Source organism: Eptatretus burgeri, chromosome 2 (assembly GCF_056783735.1).
Source record: "Eptatretus burgeri isolate ZD-2024b chromosome 2, Ebu_testis_v1, whole genome shotgun sequence".
NCBI classification, from domain to species: domain Eukaryota; kingdom Metazoa; phylum Chordata; class Myxini; order Myxiniformes; family Myxinidae; genus Eptatretus; species Eptatretus burgeri.
This window is the reverse complement of record NC_140962.1, coordinates 24,009,616-24,030,996: the sequence shown is the minus strand read 5'-3', so window position 1 is coordinate 24,030,996 and position 21,381 is coordinate 24,009,616. Positions and strand designations below refer to the sequence as shown.

Here is a 21,381-nt window from a genome sequence, read left to right as displayed (position 1 = left end):
CTGTTTCTGGAGAGAGATGGTGATGGCAACGCTGAGATGGGTGGGAGTGTGAGAATCAGAAGCTAGGTTGGTGGAAGGTATGTATAAGGGAACGAAGGAAAGAGTTTTGGTTGGTCAGAGGTTGTCAGAAGAGATGAACGTGAACGCTGAGGCAGGGATGTTCACCCAGTCCACCACTGTTTATTATGGGGCTGACGCTGGTGAACAGTAGGGTGAGCAAGAGAGACATTGTAGGAAAGATAATAGATGCAGATGATCCAGTTACTGTGGCCGAAAGCAGGCAGGAAATACATGAGGTGTTGGAGGAGTGGAATAGTAAACTCGAGAGATGGATTTCGGATGAGCTGGGTGCATGTGGTTCAGACAGCAGAGAAAGGAACTGAATACCCGTTTAGAGGTCAAGAAGATGTGGCAAGGAAGAAGATTTGTGTATGGTGCTGTATCTAGGTGGAACAGTGACTGAGGATGGTAGCTCAGAGGCAGATGTGCAGAGGAGGATACAGGTGTGTGCATGTGCATCGAGGAAAGTGGAGAAACTCATGGGAGACAGGAAAATCTGATGGAAATTAAAAGGGAAACTTCTGGGGTCCTGTGTAATGCCGGCCTACCTTTATGGTCTGTAGACTGTGCATGGCAGACTGCAGGTCTGCAAAAACAATTGGGGTCAGGAGAATAGCGGGAGTAAAGAGGGTGGATATAAGAATGATGGACAAACTGAGGGGGGAGATCTATTTGAGGATGAGCTTGACAAAGAGATTTGTGAATAGCTGGCTCAGGTGACCTTCACACCTGGTATGGATGGGGGAAGAGCGAATTGCAAAGAAAGCGAATGGGTTGAGGGAGCAAGGTAGGAGGAAAAATAGGTCGACCTCAGCTGAGATGGGAATATTTGTGAGGAGGGATGTAATATAAGTAAGATGGGGATGATGAGAGAGTGGGGATAGTTGGCTGGGGATAGAGGGAAATGGATGGATCAGTATTGTACAAAATGTGGGGTAGCAGCAGCCTGTTACTATTAGGCCTCACCCGATATCCTGCTATCTAAAATAAGGCAATTCTCTGTATATATGTATGTATATTTGTGTGTGTATGTATGTATATATGTATGTATGTTTGTGTGTACATCTGAAAATCATTGGAAAAATAAACCAGACTAAGCCAATCTCCATCAAAATTTTCATACATGCTCGGGGTTCCCAGGGTCATGTCAATGGCACAAAACTCAACTCACCCCCTAACCCCAACCCCACTCCCCACCCTGATGAAGGTGCTGAGCCTAGTTATGATTTTTGCTTTTATGGCTTGGCCAACTTTGACCAAATTTGGCATCTGTACTGGGTTACCAGAGGGAATGGGTATTACTAGTGAAGGGAAATGAGGAAGAATAAGAATAATAATAATAAGATTACTCTGAAGATTCGAGATTGGAAATGAAAAATCTGATGCACGTGATAGAGAATTGAAATGACTTCATAGATGAGATAACGAGTAAAACAATGGAAGAATGTAGTTGTGGGATTCATAAGCAAGAACTATCCTTTATTCACCTTGTGAGATCTCTTCAGTCGATGAGCTATTAGATGGAAAAGAGTGTTGAGAAATACACACCTTTGTGCCTTGAGACCATCTCCATATTGTGTAAATCATTGGGGCTTTGCATTGAGAATATAACAAAATGAGAATTATAGCAGAAGAGGAGGTGAAAACAAGAGAAAAATGATGTGAATTGCATTAACTAACGTCTTGCAACCTTTTGTTTGATTATCAAAAATTCTCCATAATTGTGGTGACAAAATGTACTGGGGTTGTTGTTGTTGTTGTTGTTGTTGTTGTTGTTACTCCACAGACCATCCGTGAAGTGTCAGGTTACGTACTCATTGCCTTGAACGAGGTGGATTACATCCCATTGGATAACCTCCAGCTGATCCGAGGAATGGAGCTATATGATGAGCACTTTGCCCTCACTGTTCTGCTCAACTATAACAAGACAAACCCAGAGCAGAAACTCGGCCTGCGTGAGCTACGTCTCAGTAGCCTTACTGGTATGAGACCTTAACAAGATGTTTGGTGAAGAGGTTCGTTCAGGAATGGCCTCCTTGGTGTTGCCATCTGAATACATGGAGTTCTTGATGTTGGGATCTCAGGTTGAAATCCTGCATACTGTATTGGCTTGTTCATTGCCTATTATGACTACTTTTTTTAATGCCCTTTATTGTTGCCTCCACCACCGGAGGTGGATGGAGGTTATGTTTTCACCTCTGTCTGTCTGTCTGTCTGTCTGTCTGTCTGTCTGTCTGCTTGGTTGTCTGTCTGTGAGCAGGATGTCTCAAAAAGTTACAGGTGGATTTGGACGAAACTTGGTGGACAGGATGGATGTGTGACAAGGACGAATGGAGTAGATTTTGGTGAAGATCCGGATCTGGATCGGAGAATTTCTTAAGTGATTCTTCACCATTAAGTCATTGGTTCCTAAGTGATATAGAGCATGATACTTCAAAAAGTTGTGGACGAATTATGACAAAACTACGTGGATGAGTTGGTTAGGTGACAAGAACAAGCCGATTTAGATTTTGGTTCAGGTCCAGATCCAGATCCGGCCAATCAGTGGAATACAAAACGTAAATTGGTCAGCCTGGTGGAGGTATGCACTCTACCGAGTGCTGTTCCAGTTCCCACTTTATTGTTGGGCTGGCCACAGAAGATCCGACTCTTTCACAAACTGGCTGGCACGGCGTGACATTTGACTGGAGCTCATAAGGGAAGGAATTTAGAATTTGGCAAAGGTGCCTGCGATTACTCAGCTTCTCTTTGAAAAAGACTCCGTAGGATATTTTACATCCACCAGCTAATGTTAGCGGATGGGACATCCAGGTTAACGTCCATGCAAGTGACGGGAAACTTTGTGATACAAGTCCAAGTATGTGAAGCACAAATCCAACACTTTGGAGGACTTCTGTTGTGTATGGAGGATTTTGGTGTCTGGTTCAGGCATCACAGGGATCATCGATTTTCAAATGTTAGGTTCGTGTTCGGTTTATTATGTTTCAAAGGATACAACAAACATGAATGATGTAAAACATAAGCCTTAACAAACGTTCCCCAATGTCTGACTTTCACTGTATCTCCTTGGAAGAGTCCGTTGCATATGCAGCTGATGATGACATCATTGAAGGATGGAATTCACAGCATTGGCTTTCACCCACCACAATGCTGCATGCCATTGCCAACATATCCACACCATTTTTAATATCACTTATTGTAAAGCACACGATCGTGTTGTAGTTTCGGTTTTCTAACGCATCAAATTCCTAATTGAAAACATTTTCTTAAGCAAATACTTTAAACAATGTAATTTTTTTTTTTGTAAATCAACTATTTTCATGCAGGGTGACATTTATGTAGTTGTGTTTAACCTTTATATTTTACATATCATTTGAAGGACATATGTTGGAAAGTATAAGAGGAGATTTGTGAGTCTGTGGTTGCAGATTAAGTCATTAACTGACAGTCACAAAATTGTTATTTCTACATTTTTGCACTCATTTTAACTGAAGTTTCTGTCCGACAGGATGCCGCAGCGATAATGCACTTTACTCTGCACTGTGTCATCCGGGTTTAATTATATCCAACCAACTATAAACTGTTACCCTGGTGTTTCACAGGCAAGGTGTTAGATAAATTAGTGCACAATCCCTCAAATGGGAGCTTAAGTTGTTTACTCGTCCACCAGCATTGATTGCTGATGGACGTTGAAGTCCTCACAATTCCCATTGATAAAGAGGAGGCAAGTTATGGTAGGTCACTCTGGAAATATTCCAGAATGCTGCCTTCATTGCCAGTATATTGCAACAGTGGTACCTCTCCTCTCTAATGATGCAACCAGCAGGAGAAATTTGCAAACACTCACAACAGAATTTTCTAGATAGTTCTTTTACAATGCCAGTCTTTGATTGACCACGGGCTTGCTAATAAAACCTTGCAGACATCTGCAAAGAAGTTAAAGTGCAATTTTTTTTGTTTTCATGCTAAGATATTTCTGATTTATTACAAGGTCATGAAGGGTACTCATAGAGCCTTGTATGATGGAGACTGGAAAGTGAAGCAGGAGTTGTTGGGCGTGGGGGGGGGAGGGGTTTGGAGAGGTATGGTCATAAGGCAAACGATGCTGAGAATTATGTAAAGAATTACAATAAAAAGTGTTTGTGGGTTTCACATTTCCAAAACCAACAAAAAAGTGGCAAGCTTCGGCACATGAAAACCAACACGGATAGAAGGTTGCAGAGAAAAGTGTGCATGAACTCAAATGTTATAATGCAAAAATGATCCACAGCTCCTGCGCCACGCCATCTCGCCAGAGACCTAAGACTGAGCATTTACGTTTGCCCCAAAATTTTTGGGGGAAATTATTTTCACACCAGGAAGTACAATGTCACAATGAAAACTTTTAATTCTTAGTCACATTTCTTTAAAAATACGAAACACTGTCGCTTTCAGCGAGCTGAGCGAGCACCGTGACTGTGATGCCCACATCACGTGGAACAGAGAAGTCCTCACGTAAATCCCTCACTGGCACAAATCCATCACGTAAATGCTTCCCTATATTTCATACATGTACATGTATTGATGAATTTGTTTATTTATGATTTAGCACACAGATTCTAATCGTCTTCTTTAAAAAAAACAAAAAAGCCAAAAATGGAGTGATCTTGATTCATGTCACCTTGCCACATCAGCATCTGTTTTACACGTCAAAATTCTTTAATATAACTACCTGAGTGCTGGTCTTTGACAAATATTGTAATTACAAACCAAGAAAATTCATCATTTTCAACCGTATATTGCGCATTCATTTGGTGAGTGTCTTTTTGGTAAGTTTATTATAACGAATCGTTTGTTGCAGAGTTAAATAATCTCTAAGCTGTTTCCAAAAATTGCAACTATATAATTTCAGCCAAGTCAATTCCTGTTCATGCCTGGTGTTGGCTGAATGGTTAGGGTGGTGGACTTGGGATCCCAGGATCCTGAGTTCAAATCCCCCTTGGATGTTGAATTAATACCAGGTGGGGTTCACTGTCTGTCATCCTTCTGAGGTCGGCAGAATGAGTGCCTCCTTGCTGGTATCCTGTGTCGGAGTGGCGTTTAGGATTGTGCGCAATAGCCAAGGAGACTGCTTCGGCGGCACCAATGCTCTGCACAGAGTGTGGTCCCGATGGATGGATGAATTTCCTGTTCCCAATTCGACCATTATTTGCCATGGCAAAAATAAAAATAAAAACAAGTCCCAAGGAGAACACATCCCGAAGAGTTGGCCTTCACCTGAAAAAAACAACTGTATGTCACTTTATCACGTGCAACAGGATTTCATGGCTTCAGTTACTGGGGCGATCCACAATATCACGTGTTCAGCAAAAATCTGTTCACCCAACAGCACTCCTGTAGCACACCAACGATTAAAACAATATCAGCTTTGATGTCGATACACCAATCAGGAATCACCAACTTCATCTTCTAAAAGGCACGTCCACATCAACATTCATCACATCACAACATTAACTAGAAGGACACTCGGAGTGCATACCTCTGCCACACGTAATGTCTGATCCACGAGAACCTATCAGGCCCAATACATTTTTTAAATATCATGTTACACAGTACTATATCGTTTTTGGCCAAATCTCTCAATGGTGAAGAATCACTTAAAAATTAAATAATTATCGTATCCAGATCCCTATTCGGATCTTCACCAAAATCGAAGCAATTCGTCCGCGAAACACACCCAACCTGTCCACCAAGTTTCATCCGAATCCGCCCCCAACTTTTTGAGATATCATGCTATATATAATTTTTAGCCTGATCTCTCAATGGTGAAGAATCACTTAATATATATCACCAGCTTATGCCGACCTCTGAAAAATGCGTCTAAAACGCTGGCGCACGTCGAATTCGGTATGGGTAAGTTTGGTATACGTGAATAGAACGCTAAAGTACGCTATCATACGTCGTAGTAAGTGGAGTACGTCTTGAAATTTTAAACGTGTTAAACATTTTACGACGTACTTGCCCTATGCCTCACACGTTCCGCATGCGATGGGAATAAGTTGTACTCACGATATGCGATCGTAAGCACACGTCGACAAAAGTTACTTGTAAGTTACTCATAAGTCGAAACACGTCGAGGTAATGGTTAGCGTCAGTGTTCCAGACTCCCTGTTTTTTTTTTTTCTTCAGTATGACAGTCATGTTGACACTTCGATTTCTAGTGCGGTTATAATATATTATAATTAATAGGCTGCCGCTCAACGATTTAAATCATAACTGCACTAGAAATGGAAGTGTCAACATCACCGTCATACCAAAGAAAAAAATTAAAAAAAAAAAACCAGGAAGTCTGGAACACTGACGCTAACCATTACCTTGACCTGTTTTGACTTATGAGTACCTTACCAGTAATGTGTGTGCATGTGTGTCAACGATCGCGTAACGTGCCTACAACACGTTACTCATAGGTTAGAAATAAGTTTCGGGTACGCTAATCATTACCTCGACGTGTTTCGACTTATGAGTAACTTACAAGTAACGTGTGTCGAAGATCGCATAACGTGCCTACAACTTATGGCCAGCATTATGCGGAACGTGTGAGTCATACGCTGGCATAAGTCGTAAAATTTCAAGCATGCTAAAATTTGAGGACAACTGCAAAGTACAATGATGAAAGCCAGCGTACTACGACGTATGGCAGTGTTTTTCAGCGTGCTCTCAATGTTTCCAAAACTTACCCATAACGTATTCGACGTGTGCCAGCGTTTTATACAATTTTTTCAAAAATCAGCATAAGCTGGCTAAAACGTCAAGGTGTGACTGGGCCTTAAGCAACAGCTAAAATACTTTATCGTACATCGTACACTTATTGTGGACTGTACAAAAGAATCAATACCTCCGAAACTGGACGTCCGAGGGACCTGTTTTTTTTTGTGCCCAAGGAGAATGTCTTACAGCATCATATAAAAAAATAAAATCTTTAGCAAATAGATAAATGGAATTACCAGGGCTGCCATTTGTAAGAGTCTCTTTGGAAACATACCTGAAATCTCACAAGGCGGGTTTCTGGGCGCAAACTAAGAGGGCTGTTGTAATCATATTTATTGTGCTAAATTGATTGATAGCATGTACATGAACATGATAGCTAGTCACGTCGGCCAGCTTTCCATCTCAAGCGAGCAGCCATGTCGCCTACCGGCTTGTCTGTTTATTTGTGTGTTCGACTTCTATGCACTCCTGAACTGCTTTATGGAATGAGTTGAAAACTGGTAGATGTACTCAGGGCATGCATGGGAAGGTTTTAGACTGAAAAATAAATTCATAGTTGTCGGAGTTTAGGGTGGTGGGAGGACTCCAATTCTCTCCACGTAAATGCGTATGGCAATGTGTCACTCCCAGTGGGAAGGGTTATTACAAGTCAAACTTCTTCTTAGTTCGTATGCAGCACAAGGTTGTTGGGTAGCATCATCGGCTGAGGGCACGGTTATGTACGGGTTCGGACAGGAATTTGTAGTTTGTTCACGGTACAGGCGATAGCTCACCTACTCTTCGCAGAGGACGCCATGGAATCCTTTTATGCCCACCAATTAATGTCAGGATACGGGACGTTCAGTTGAACGTCCATCCGAGGGACGGCGCACACATTGATGGGTCATCCTGCCTGTGAAACATTAGGATGACAGTTTATAGCTGAGTCAGGATTGAAACACAGGCTAGACAGCTTACAGGCGAGTGTGCGTACCTCTCGACCATCCTGGCAGCCCATAAACTCATACCAAAATACCCCAATTATTGAGCAAATAACTTGCTCGTAATTCCAGTTGAATTAACTCATTCATATGGATGGGTTCTTCACTCGAATATACGTACAATGGTTTAAGATGGAGCATTTGCAATTTTCTGACCTTAAAAGGTAGAAAAAATAAAATAAAAAAAGGTTCACCATTATGCGAATTTCCTGAAAATCTCGTCATTATTTCAACAATTCCATCATTTGTTCATTTCACAGTAACAGTCTCACTGCAAGTCTCACGATAAGTTCATTAAGCTGACAGCTTCAGCAAAATGATGTCCCGAAATGTTCCAAATGGGACCTACCTGTTAGATGAAGCCGTGTATGGGAACTTGACATTTGGCCCGATTCTTCTGAAGGACAACATCTATTCACAGGCAGCCAGTGTAAGTATACAGGACAGGTTGGTATGTCAAGCAAGGAGGTTTGCATGTCCTTTAAAGGAAATGCATTCTCTCATATTCTTCACCTCCGTGTGCATGCCACCAAAACCTCATCAAAACTTCATTTTTTAACTTTACAAAAGGAGATTGGACACTGACAACTCTGGAGGAAGCTGCACTTTCAATTACTATCGTAGTAATAATTACTTTCACTAAAATAATAATAATAAATAATAATACTAATAATGACAATCTTAACGTTTGTTTTTTTTTTTTTAATATCCCAGAAGCTTCTGGATTTTATTCCACTTGAAGAGCTTGTGGTGGACCATCACAAGCTTGTTTAATGATCCCACAGGCATGGAACTTGGCTTACTAGCTGCCGCAGTAATCTCGAAGCAGCACAGGAGATGTTGCGGTCCAATTGCCAGCCAAGTTGAGGCCAGCAGCAGCAAAAACTGCAGTACTGCCAGCAAACACTGATTCACAGCAAAGCTTCCAGATGCGCAAGTCTGAAACTTGACAAAAAAAGGACATTGTAGAAATCATCCAACGTGCTCCATTTCCGTTTATGAATGGACAAAGAAAACTACTGAGACAAATCACGTGAGCTCTTTTGCTGTTAGCCCTGGTTTAGGCTTCAGTAAGATTATAGAACCCGAGTAACCAGCAGTCCCGGCACTCTCCATCCCAGGCGTGTTAAGTTAGCTATTCTGTCTGCTTGACGTACGAACCAAATTCACTTTCCGTCAGATAACATTTTTCTGGGATCTTAATAGAGCCTGCATACAAAAGCTGTTTAGAGCAAAATTAAATTAGATTAAGTTTCAGGACTTTCCCATTGTACATCTTGCCGAAGTAATAATTCAAGACATGTTTTGGATTTATTGGGTGGAGGAAAGTGATTATTTTCCCCAAAACCCCACAAAGCCTGAATGCTCACTCAAAAAAAACACAACAATTGCTTCATTGTCATTGGGATATTTCGATGCAGGCTTCCTTCAGGACAGGACGATGCGGGGGGGGGGGGGGCTCTGACAAACAGCATTTTAGCCTGTCCGCCTGTTCTCAAAGACGCTCGTGCTAAGACCTAATCCGTCCAAGATGTGGTGGTTCTTTACAGCTTAGCATCCAAGATGCAGGAGCTTTCTTACAGGGAGCAATCATTTTGCAAGGTTAACAGAAAAGATTGCCTGATGGGACAACCAAATCGAATGGCACTCTTGAAGCCAAGGGGGCATGGGATAATCCACTTGAAGGCTTTATTGGTGAGGGAGAAATAAAGGAGGGATTGCTCTCACCAGCCTCTTGAAAGCATTTTGTCTGACTTGTTTCCTACACCCTGTGCCTTTTTCTTTTGCAGAAATCCTCCGCGGTGCAGTGCAGATCAAAGGAAACGATTTCCTCTGCCACGTCGACACGATCGACTGGGGGGACATGCTAAATCCCAACAACAAGGAGAATTTCTCCAATGAACTTGACTTCATCAAGAATCCAATGTGTAGGTCAAGCATCTCCTCACTGGCATTCCACAGCCATCCATTGAAAAGTTTGTGTTCATATTGCACTTATTGCGACTCCTTTAATCCATATAGTGGATAAGCTGCGTAAGCTCCACATATGACCGCCTCAGATGGTTTCAAGGAAAATATGTCAGCCCCTGTTATCATCTAAATGTAGTTTAGCTGCTGTCGGTGTTTGAATGCTTGCTTTATTTATTTATTTATTTATTTATTTATTTTGTAGTTCTCTTTAAATTAATATTCATCAGGTGTTTTTCAGGTCCTCCATGCCACAAGGACTGTAGCAAGCACAAGTCTTGTTGGGGTTCTTCCAGCCCGGACCACTGCCAAAAATGTACGTTTGCTGCACAGTGTGCTAAACACTCTCAAATGAATCTTATTTCAAGGTGTCTTCGTTTGATAAGGGATTCAAGGCCTACATTGCTCGGTGTAAAGATGTAATGCCACCTTTTTAACAGCTCATGTTTTATACGTGCGACATCTGTTATATCAGCATGGTTGTTTGTGTACGCATGCCTTGTCAAGCCACCATAAAGTGACACGGAATGTATTCTCCCCCATTCATGAGTAATCCTTTTTCCCTTTTCCCACCCGTTCTTAGTCACCCTATCAATTTGCGCGAAACAATGTGATGGTCGATGCCACGGACCGGATGCAAATCAATGCTGCCATCAACACTGCGCAAGTGGTTGTCGTGGACCCCTAGACACCAACTGCTTTGTGAGTGTCCTCCATGGTCACGGTGCATGTCGGAACCTGAGGGATGCGGGTACAATTTCCTAACGTAATTAATTCCTCTCACCTTCTGCCACTCGAGATGTCTCCACATCGACACCGATGCTGGCAACAGTTATTAAAAATGTTATTGTGTGGGCATGGTGGTGCCAGGCGTGCAGGGTTTTCAATGACAGCGGCGCTTGCGTCGAACGCTGCCCGCTTCCCGTGTTCTACAAGCCTTCGCACTTCCAGCTGGAGGCAAATCCAGATGTCAAATACAGCTATGGCTCGCGCTGCGTCAAGGAATGTCCCAGTAAGACCACAACGTTGTGCTTTGTTTCACGGTGTAGTGTAGACTCTACTGGACTCTTTAACTCTATCCATCTTTCCTCCTCCCCAAGACTGACTCAACCTTTTGGGCTTTGACTCATATCCTTACCATTATAATGCTGCTGGACATTTTAAAGCTTTTAGTGAACCAGATTTCGGAATGCCATAGGGTCACAACTTCACAAAGTGCAGCTTGTTCACCACAATATGTGCATGAGTTACTGTTGCCGAAGCAGTCTCTTGGCACAGGTTATGCTGGGTGTTTTGCTGTTGTCTTCATCACATTTATTGGCATCTCAGTGTAACTGAAAGATAAGCTATCAGGGTGCTGGCCCCCTATCACATGGCTTATATTTAATTATGATTCAATATTTGTTTTTTTTATTGATGGTGCCTGTGCTAAGCCTTAGGCTTGAGAAAGAAGATGGAGAAGGACAAGCAGGGTAGTGAGCCCAGTGCACTAATTGTTAAGGTTGGCCTCTGTAATAGGATCGTTTATTCTGTAGTGTCCAAAGAGACCAAAAGGGATCTCCTGGATTGAGCATTTACACTTTGCCTACTTTGGCCGTTCAATTCTCTTGAATTGAATCTTGTTCAATTCCTTTGGCTTCCCAATTCTCAGCCAAGGTGGCTAAAGGAAATGTCATCATGTTCACAAAAAAATGTCACACATTTCCAAGGGGTGTGTGTTTTGCAGTCAGTAAGTTGTGAAATGTTAGACGTGTGTTCGCCTTGCCTTCAAATGCGTGTTGAAGAGATACATTATTTCAAACAATCGTAGCAATGCCCTCTCCTTTGTGCTGTCATTTTCTGCCTAAATTACTCTATGCACAGTATGGAAAATGAATTCCCTTCACCTTGGTTAAAGTTCATGGGAGCACGATTGTCTCACGATATTTGAATGGTAGTCTTCGATACGTGAAAAAAATTGAGTTAACGTACATGTGATGAAATTTATCGAAACAAACTAGTAGGGAAGCTTAACATATAGATGCTTTGCTGCTGTCTTGGAGAGCCTCACTGGCTATTGTGGCTCATTCAACTTGGACAAGAAGTTGGACACCGTAAATAAGAACTTCGTCCTTATCTGTGTTGGGGTTGTGGGAGGGGAGGGTTGCAGTTAATCATTTATTAACCTTCCTTAGTGTCTTATTACAACACTTTCAGGTGATGGTTGTATCCCTGTATTATGAAGTCCCAGGAAATTTGACAGCTGATATTGCGTATTGATTTCCATTTGAAATGGAACTCTTTTTGTCTGGATATTACCTGCTTCACTTCTCAAACGGAAAACACATGGCCATTCATGATTTGTGAGAATGTGAGAGAAGAGGCATCGTTTTTCACTGTTGTCATGTGTGATGGGATGGTGCAAAGATAACACACATGCCTTTGAGCTCTCCAGCCTGGGTATGTTTTAGGAACCGGTTATCGACTGTCAGATTTGAGCTTCATCGGCAGGCGCCGTTGCATCGATTAGTGTGTTGTTCCTTGGGCGGGCATTAAGATGGGGACCCATATACTAGCATTAGTCGATGGTCGTTGAGGATATGCTGAGGATTCCGTACACCGGCAATAGTCGATGGCCGTTTAAAGATCCCACGGTGTCTTCCGCCAAGAGTCGATGAGGTATCACCAGCACCTTGAATAAATTCCAAATTCCTGCAAATTGTAGTTCATATGGAGTTGTGTTGTGGATTAACAAATTCTGAATTGAACAAATTCCTAACCTACAGGGGGGCACTGTATCAGCAGCACAACCGCGGCCTTGAGAAAATGGCGCACACCTGCAAGCCAAACTCGAAACGGACTCCCTGTCCAATATGGCATGAAACAAACGAACAAACTCTTGAAATGTTGTTGGATATTCGTGTAATTTTTCACGGCACTCCCTCTTATCTCTGCTGCCATCCGTCACATTTTATTTAAATTGATATAAAAACGATATGGCCAGATGTTTGTGCGTTATCTTGGGAATCAACAATACAACATTTACTCAACGAAGAAATAGATTTTGGCATAAAATCCTCGTCTTATCCCTCAGGTTACAGAATAGCCCCGTTTCAAAGAGGATTTAGCACTGATTGTTTTCGTTTGTACTCATTAGCAAAAACTGTACATGCCTTTATTTACAAAGTGACGAAAAATGTTGCAGCATTGATGAGTTCAGTTCATGGCCATGATCATTCCAGGGCATTGGCACTGCCAAAGCCATCACTCAACTGCAGCAGACACTTAATGGTTTGGCATATTGCTCCTCTCAGCAGTAGTAAATGCAGGAATTGGAAATTTGACAATGGTACCTACACATCGTGGCCTGCTCTGTTCGAAAGATGCTGTGGGGTCTTCAACATCCACCAGTGAATGCGAGCATATGGGAGGAGGATATTGGGACCATACTCTGTGCAGAGCGTTGGTGCTGCTTAAGCAGTCTCCTTGGATATTGGGCACAATCCTGGATGGGTCGCCACTCCAACACCGTATACCAGCATGCTGGCACTCATTTTGCCGACCTCGGAAGGATGACAGGTCGAGTTAACCCCGCCTGGTATTAATTCAACAGCTGAGCGGGATTTGAACTCGGGACCCGAGGATCCAAAGCCTGCCACCCGAACCATTAAGCCAACACCAGACATATGAGACACCTGGCCTGATGCCACTCTGAATGACGGCACACCCAATTGATGCAGCGCTCTGCCTGCCAAGCACCGGGATGACAGTTTATCATCATGTCTGAAATCGAGTTCAGACTCTGAGCTGTCCTGTCAGCCCCAGAGTATGGATGGACTCCTCAGTGTATAAAATCCGTTTGAAGGCAAAACACTGCTGCGTGTCTTCTTTCCTATAAACTTGTGTTGTGGATCATCTTACTTGCGGTTAGTTTTGACAAGAAGCACGAGATTCGATGCCAAGAGATAGTTCAAGCTGTTCTCGGAAAATCCAGGACATTTGCACTTTCATATCTGAAGTCAGCACGTCCCTCCCAACATTTCTGGGACTGATACTCTGCACGATAGTCAATGCAATCCCCCTATGCTTCTGTGATCCCCATTGCCAACACCATGGTCACAGCCGGTGGGCTGGATATGTTTGAGGCCAAAAGGTGCTCTTCAACGGAGTTCACCACTATTTATCCATTTTATCAACAATTTATTACTCTTTTTAATATCGAGGCGAACCTGAAACATTAATGTTGGATTGAATGGTCGACTCCCTTTCCTGGGAGGAGTGGAACTTTACAAGATGTATGTTTCATTTTGATAAGTGCAGAACGACTGATGATTTGTGGGGTCATTCATATTTACCCTCGCCAAGGGAGAGGGTATTTATTGTGATTGGGTCTGTCTCTGACTGCTTGTCTGACCAATATACTTGAAAAATCTTTGATTTTGCAAGTAACAAACAATCGATTTTGATTATTCTGTTTGTTTGTCTGTTTATTTGACTGTCTATCGCCGACAGGTCACTATTTTAAACCGATCCTCACGAAATTTCACTACATGGTAAAGTTTGTCAAAAGGAAGAAGTCTATTAGTGGGGCAACTTAGCATAACAATTGTGCATTTTTTCAGGAAAGCACCAAATTTGGCACACCTAGTAGCCTATCATATTATGAACAGATTTGGATATTGGGCCGTCTCAAATTCAGCCGCTGATGTCTGTGGCAGCCATTTTCCACTGCCATCAAAAATTTTGAGATGGCCCAATATCCAAATCTGTTCATAATATGTTAGGCTATCCGTGTGCCAAATTTGGTGCTTTCCTCACAAAATGCACAATTGTTATGCTATATTTAGCTAAGTTGCCCCACCATATTGTTTTTGAGGTCAAAAGGTCAACAACTAAGCTGATATTTCTGAAATCTTCAATTTTCATCCGATTGACTTGAAATTTGAAGAGGATTTATATTTCATGTCAATGAATTCAACTAACCAATTATTTTTGAGGTAAACGTAGACTATAATGTCAACATAGACCCAAGGTCAACAACTAAGGTGAGATTTCTAAAATTCTCAATTTTCATCCGATTGACTTGAAATTTGAAGAGGATATATATTGTTGTGGTCACCAAATTCGCAAACCACCATTCAGGTCCCTTAGGTGAGGTATCTCGGTAAGTGCATGTGTAGTTAGGCCCAAACCCGTTGTCTAGTGGGAATACATGTCATTTATACGTGCTGCGACTCTTCAGGATAGCCGTTTTTCTTTTACTATCTTTATTTTGGACCAACCGCCATGATTACCACCACAACCACAACATCAACCACCGACCACAACCACCGCTTCACCACAACCGCCACGACCTTCACGTCACACCTCGCAACCGTAGCATCGCCACCGTTCTTGCCCCGCTGTGGGTACCGGTGTTGGATTCGTGCAGAGCGCGCGTTGAACAGCGTGTACAAAATCACGGATTTTGTGCTTCAAAAACGGATCAAAAACGACACACGCCCACTTTTTGCCGTCCAATCGGTGAGCGAGGGGCGATTTGGCCCCGCCTCCAGAACGATCGATATATGCAAATTTGTGGATCAAAAAGCCTTCACGCCCACTTTTTCTCGGGCCAATGGGGAGCGAGGTGAAAGGTCAAAGGGAGGGGGTCAAAGGCGAAGCTATGGGGGGATAAAAGGACGGTGTTCGTCAGTCAGCAGAACGAGAAGGAGTCGGAACGGAGGGGACGAGTGTGGAAGTCTGGAGCCCGAAGCCTGCAGTAGCTGGAGAAGCTGAAGAGAGTCGAACGAGGAGAGCGCAAAGAAGGAGTCGGAAGGGTGGAGAGTCGGAGTGTGGAAGTCTGGAGCCCGAAGCCTGCAGTAGCTGGAGAAGCTGAAGAGAGTCGAACGAGGGGAGCCCAAAGAAGAGTCCAGGGTGGAGAGTCCAGAGGCGGAGAGGCGGCAGCGGCGAAGGCAGACGAGGGGGTGCTCGCGTCGGTGCCAGGAGCTGCACGCCCGAGGGAGGCCGGCAGCGCGTCCTGGCCGAGGTGGAGACGCACACCAGGGGTAATAAAGATCCTCTATACCCCGAGCATCAACAACCCCCTCCTGTTTCCCCCCCGCGCTGAGATAGTGCGACCAAGGGGGCCCCTTTTCCCACCCCCTGCCAGGCACTGTCCGCGAGGCCCGCGGAGTGAGGCGCCATCGCCGCTCCGCGTCTCATCACCAGACGGGTAGGCGCGACCCGGTCTCGGCCTCAGGCCCGCCTCATTCTTGGGGGTATTTCTTTTCCTTGGTTTTGGGTATGTGTTGTCGGCGCCGTCTGTGAAGTAGAATTGTATAAGTGTTGCCGTGTGCTCGGTAGTCGGTATTAGCTCTGCATTGTTTTCGCTTTTATATTTGCTTTTTGTGTAAATGGAATTGTGTTTTCTTTTTTTGTGTGCTTTTGGTGGAATTGTATTTGTGTGCTTCCCGTGTGCCGCGAATAAATGTGCTTTATTGTTGAACTGTTCTCCCGCTTCGCTTCGTCTTTTCCCCCATTGAACCCTCATCTTGCTTCACGTAAAGGGTTGGTAGTGGGCTGAGTACGCCCGATAATTAATCGAACCGTCGAGGTCGACGATAACACCGCTCGGTTATTCTGATAGTACGGAACGGGTCGCTTAAGTGGCCCGTGTCCGAAGTCGACCTGCGGCGAGGTGCGATCGCCCGGTCTACCCTCCGCGTGGGTACTTAGGTAGGTCGAATTTGGCGAGCAACCCTATCCCACGCGGGGGCTGATTGGCTCGATCGCGGTGAGACCAAAAGGTCCACCCGTGACTGGTTCCCGGCGTTAGTCCGAGAGGGTCACGACTGGATTGTCCGTCCGGTGGGCGACGTGCCGCGATTCGAGTTACGTGGCCGTTCGCACGCCGGCGGGCGCGGAATCCGCAACAATATATTTCAGGTCACTGAATTCAACCACCAATTATTTTGGAGGTCCACATAGGCCAAAAGGTCAACATATGCCAAATTTCTAAAATTGTCAATTTTCATCTGATTCACTTGAAATTTGAAGAGGACTTACATATTTTTGGTTTTTGGTTACATATACTTACATATTTGGTCATTGGATTCCACCACCAATTCTTTTTGACGTCAAATTTGTTTTATGGACTCTGCAAGTTTCGTGCTCTGCACATCTTCTTCTTGTTTGTTAATCTTGCCAAAATTTTTGGCAAGATTGTATCGGTCGGTAAGTTAGTTTGTTTGTTTATTTATTTATTTGTTTGTTTATTTGTTTGTTTGTCACTTTGTTTCATAAAAGTGTTTGTCGTCGCCTATTTTTCGCCTTTAAATCACTCTGTAGAGCGCAATTCTCATTGAAATCTTTTGTGGTTACACATATCATAGTATTATTGGAATATCCTTCAGCACACATAATGGTCAAGGTCACTTTGTGGTAAATCATGGAGTTCAACGAAACCCTAATTTTGGGAGTAATTTTGATCGAATCTTCTCAAAACTTTGTAGGAATGTAGCATATGGTTTGGCGCTCAACTGATATGTTTTTGGTGGAGATCGGCCTTGACCTTCATGGTTAGCACCTGAGGTCGAAATGTTTTGACCCCAAGGTCAATTTTTCAAATCTTAGTTACCATATCGAGTAATACCTCATATGAAAGCCCTTGATGAGCGCTTTCCAGATCTGTAAAAGGTTGATGCTATGACGTCATTTGATGACGTCATGACGAAAAAACGGATTTTTCATGAACATTTTATTTCCTCAGTTCTTAGACAATTCTTATTGAAATCTCTTGTGGTTACACATATCATAGTATTATTGGAATACCCTTCAGCACACATAATGGTCAAGGTCAAAGGTCAAGGTCACTTTGTGGTAAATCATGGAGTTCAACGAAACCCTAATTTTGGGAGTAATTTTGATCGAATCTTCTCAAAACTTTGTAGGAATGTAGTATATGGTTTAGCGCTCAGCTGATAAGTTTTTGGTGGAGATTGGCCTTGACCTTCATGGTTAGTGCCTGAGGTCGAAATATTTTGACCCCAAGGTCAATTTTTCAAATCTTAGGTACCATATCGAGTAATACGTCATATGAAAGCCCTTGATGAGCGCTTTCCAGATCTGTAGTTTGTCAAGGAACCAAAAATGCTTCCTGCGATAACAGAACGTTCTCTAGCATCCATATATTATTGGTAGTTTTCAATCTTAAGATTAATCTTTAGATCATTATCAATAGGCTCTTTCCACAAGTCTCTATAGGCCGAGCGATAGACTCTGATCAATGTGTCACAAGTATTTGTTTCAGTTTGCGCTTCACGTGCTTCGGTTCGGCAAGATTTTTCGTTCTATGAACGAAATTCTGGCTAGTTTGTTTGTTTGTTTGTCTGTTTGTTGGTCCGCACAGAGATTTTGTGTTTTTCTCTGCAACCGCTTGTCAGATTGAGATGAAATTTTCACCATATTTTACTCATAATTTTGACGTCATAGGTCACGTGTTGTGGCAGCCATGTTGGAAAAAAGGAAAAACTTTGGACGTTTGAATCTCTGAAATCACACCAAGGAAAAAATTGATGACGTCATCGGTCACGTGATTCGGCATCCATTTTGTTTTTAAAAAAATACCTTTAAAAAGCTTCTTCTCTGAAGTGACTGAACAGATCAAGGCAAAAGTTTACAAGTCTGACTGCTTATCCGTGAGGAACAAAATGTTCACACAAATGATGTCATAGGTTCCATGGTTTGGCAGCCATATTGAATTTACCCTCAAACCTATATACATCTTCTTCTCCAGAATGGCTGGACAGATCGAGGGGAAACTTCACACAAATGTTCACCATGTCATACGTGTACAAATTTTATCAGGAGTAATTGATAGGTCACATGGTTTGGCAGCCATATTGTATTGAAGAAAATATTAAATAATGTTTTCTTTGGAACCGCTTAATCAATCGATGTGAAACTTCACATTTATAATTTAGCCGTGATGTGGAATAAATATTTTAATTTTCAACTTGATCAGACGCATGGTATGGCAGCTAAAATTATTTATTTTTTTGATCTGGGTTCTTTTTGTTTTTTGATTTTTATTTTTTTTATTAAGGTTCACTTGCCTGTGCCTGGATGGTTTGAGGGTAGAGAAGTAGCAGCTGAAATGCGAATCCTATCCAGGTTCCTCCTGATTACTTATTCTTTGCTCTTTGCTTGTTTGGGTTCCTTCTGATTTCTCCAATGCAGTACTTCACCTATTTGGTCTTCCATTTGATTTGAATTGAATTTATTTTAATCCCATTCTAAATTCAATTGAATAATTAATAATAATATAAAAAACATCAATGGGTCTGGGTCAGCTGTCCCATCAAAATGTGGTTGCATCAAAGTGGGGAAGTCTTGGTGCCCGGTCATCACTGCCAGCAGTTATTAAGTAGCAATTCTAATTATGTCTCATTAATTACGTAACACACGAGTACACAAACGCTACACAAAATACACCACACAAAATATGTCCTGGTGATGGTCTGCAATCTCTAATTGCTCTTTTTCTTATTCAAAATGTTTTGCTTATGGTACAGTAATCACTAGTTGAAGGAAAATGTAGCAGAACTATTGTGAAAAATTGAAACTGCATCCAATAACTCTAAAACAAATAATGAAAAGAAAACTACATCATTCTTTACTCTCAGATATCTCTAAATGAGATTGGCCACTTCAAGTGACTTAATCTCTGCATAACTTTGCCAAATATCTAGGTGATTTAATAAAAAAAATGTCTCTTTTGAAAGCATATGTCTCACTTGATCGCTAAATTTTTATTTAGGTGGGTGATTTGACTCATTTTACATTCACCGGTCACAATCATCTTGGGTCTTTCCGGTCACCTTTTCACCAACTTTTAAAATGCTCATGAAGCCAGTGGCACATCGATTGTTTTTATGATTACAAACGGATAATAAAATAAATGTGCAAACAAAGACTGTTCCTTTGTTTCCATAGAAAATTTTGTGGTGGATTACAATTCTTGTGTTCGATCCTGCCCGGATAACAAGACTGAAGCTGCTGATGAGAATGGAGTGAAACAGTGCAAGCCTTGTCAGGAAGACATCTGCCCGAAGGGTAATGTGCCTTCTGTGTCCACAACACAGTCATGGCTAGACTGGGGTCAGGACTGGGTGATTCAGGCATTTTAGTGAGATGTTCTACTGTGAAAGATTTTGGAAATAACAGGCGTTTTGTCTGTTAACTTGAATGGAAATGCTAAACGAAGTGTATTTTTAGATATGTGCGATTTGAGTAATGCAATCATATTGTTAAACAGATTATTCTTGTCTTTGCATCAATTTCATAAGGTGTTTACACATTTGCAAATGATTATTTTATTGTGAGTCAAGTAAATGATGTTATTTTGAAATGCAAGCTTTGGGCCAAAAATGTTTATTCATCATGCCAAAAAAACGTTTCCAATGTCTAATTTACCTTAAAATAGTCGAAATCAATATTATTGTTTTTTTTTACAGAATTCTCTGATGTGGCATCATCTTTTAAAAAAAAATAATAATAATAACTAGAAGGGGTACCCGATGAAAAATTAAGTTTCACCCTTTAAAAACCGTGTGAATAAATTATTGAAATGTAAATCAGCTGCTTTTTTTGTGTCCTTTTCTCACTGGTGTTGCAAGTTCAGCGAAAGGTGGTGTATAATTAGAAATACTGTTTGACATATTAAGAGGTGATATATTAATGCTATATGAATAAGATGGAAATGTTGGAAAAAAAAGCTCAAATGAGCTAAGATCCTCGTCCTCTTAATGATGACGTCATAAAAACGAATATGACGTCATTTTGATGTATCAGGTTTGCGATAAATTTTCTGTGCTAATGCCCGGCTTAATTCCCGCAAACAAACTTCAAACAGCTTGCCGAGTTTCGGAGATAATGGTATAGGCGATTTCCATTAGCGGCGATATTATGACGTCAACTTTTTTCCTAGGAAGAATTTCCAAAATTGAAGATGGTTACTGCCTGCGCGTGGGCTTTCTGCATATACATTGCAAGTTTCACGAAGATCCGATAAAAACTCTGGGTTGTGAAACAAAAAATGTCAAACAATAGGAATGACGTCATAGTGATGTATCATATGTGCGGTAATTCATCTCTGCTAATGCCCTGTTCGATTCCCGCAAACAGAATTCAAAAAGCTTGCCTAGTTTCGGAGATAATAATTGTTCAGGCGATTTCCATTGGCGGAGATATTTTGACGTCATAACTTTTTTTTCTAGGAGGTATTTTCAAAATCGGAGATGGTTACTGCCTGCGCAGGGTATTTTTACATATATATGCCAAGTTTCAGGAAGTTTCGATGAAAACTGTAGGCTGTGAAACAAAAAGTCCACAAGAAGAAGATGAAGAACAACAACGTGAGGAAGACTTAGAGATCCTCCACGAGGATCTAAAAAAGTATTGCATATAGCAAATGGAGATGTTGAAAAAAAGTATCAAATACAGTGAGTGTTTTCTGAATCTAATCGACATGAGAAACGGGATTGAATGAGACTCACCAGTATTATTGGTGTAGAAGAAGATGAAGAAGGAAGAGTTTTTGTGTTAATGTGAATTGAAACCAGCCCATCAATCCTCACCTTACTTATCTATATCACACTGTTTGCAG

The 21,381-nt window shown here is 42.0% G+C and overlaps 1 protein-coding gene and 1 long non-coding RNA gene across 8 annotated transcripts in view; one reads left to right on the top strand and one right to left on the bottom strand.

Annotated features, from left to right (window-relative positions):
* Positions 1-21,381, top strand: part of LOC147031601 (receptor tyrosine-protein kinase erbB-4-like) — a 219,296-nt gene that overhangs the window by 83,250 nt on the left and 114,665 nt on the right. For all 3 annotated transcript variants that reach the window (XM_085865871.1, XM_085865887.1, XM_085865878.1), the window contains 6 exons: positions 1,847-2,042; positions 9,578-9,715; positions 9,997-10,071; positions 10,339-10,457; positions 10,626-10,767; positions 19,710-19,829. In XM_085865871.1, coding sequence (XP_085721997.1) covers positions 1,847-2,042; positions 9,578-9,715; positions 9,997-10,071; positions 10,339-10,457; positions 10,626-10,767; positions 19,710-19,829 — 790 coding nt within the window. The remainder of the gene's footprint in view (positions 1-1,846; positions 2,043-9,577; positions 9,716-9,996; positions 10,072-10,338; positions 10,458-10,625; positions 10,768-19,709; positions 19,830-21,381) is intronic.
* The window catches only part of LOC147031602 (uncharacterized), a 77,329-nt gene continuing 58,974 nt past the window's right edge, over positions 3,027-21,381 (bottom strand). For 3 of the 5 annotated variants that reach the window (XR_015053732.1, XR_015053736.1, XR_015053740.1), the window contains 3 exons: positions 8,591-8,732; positions 8,137-8,198; positions 3,027-7,699 (listed from right to left, as the gene is read on the bottom strand). This is a non-coding gene — a long non-coding RNA (uncharacterized LOC147031602). The remainder of the gene's footprint in view (positions 7,700-8,136; positions 8,199-8,590; positions 8,733-21,381) is intronic. The other 2 variants (XR_015053745.1, XR_015053733.1) reach the window with 2 other exon arrangements.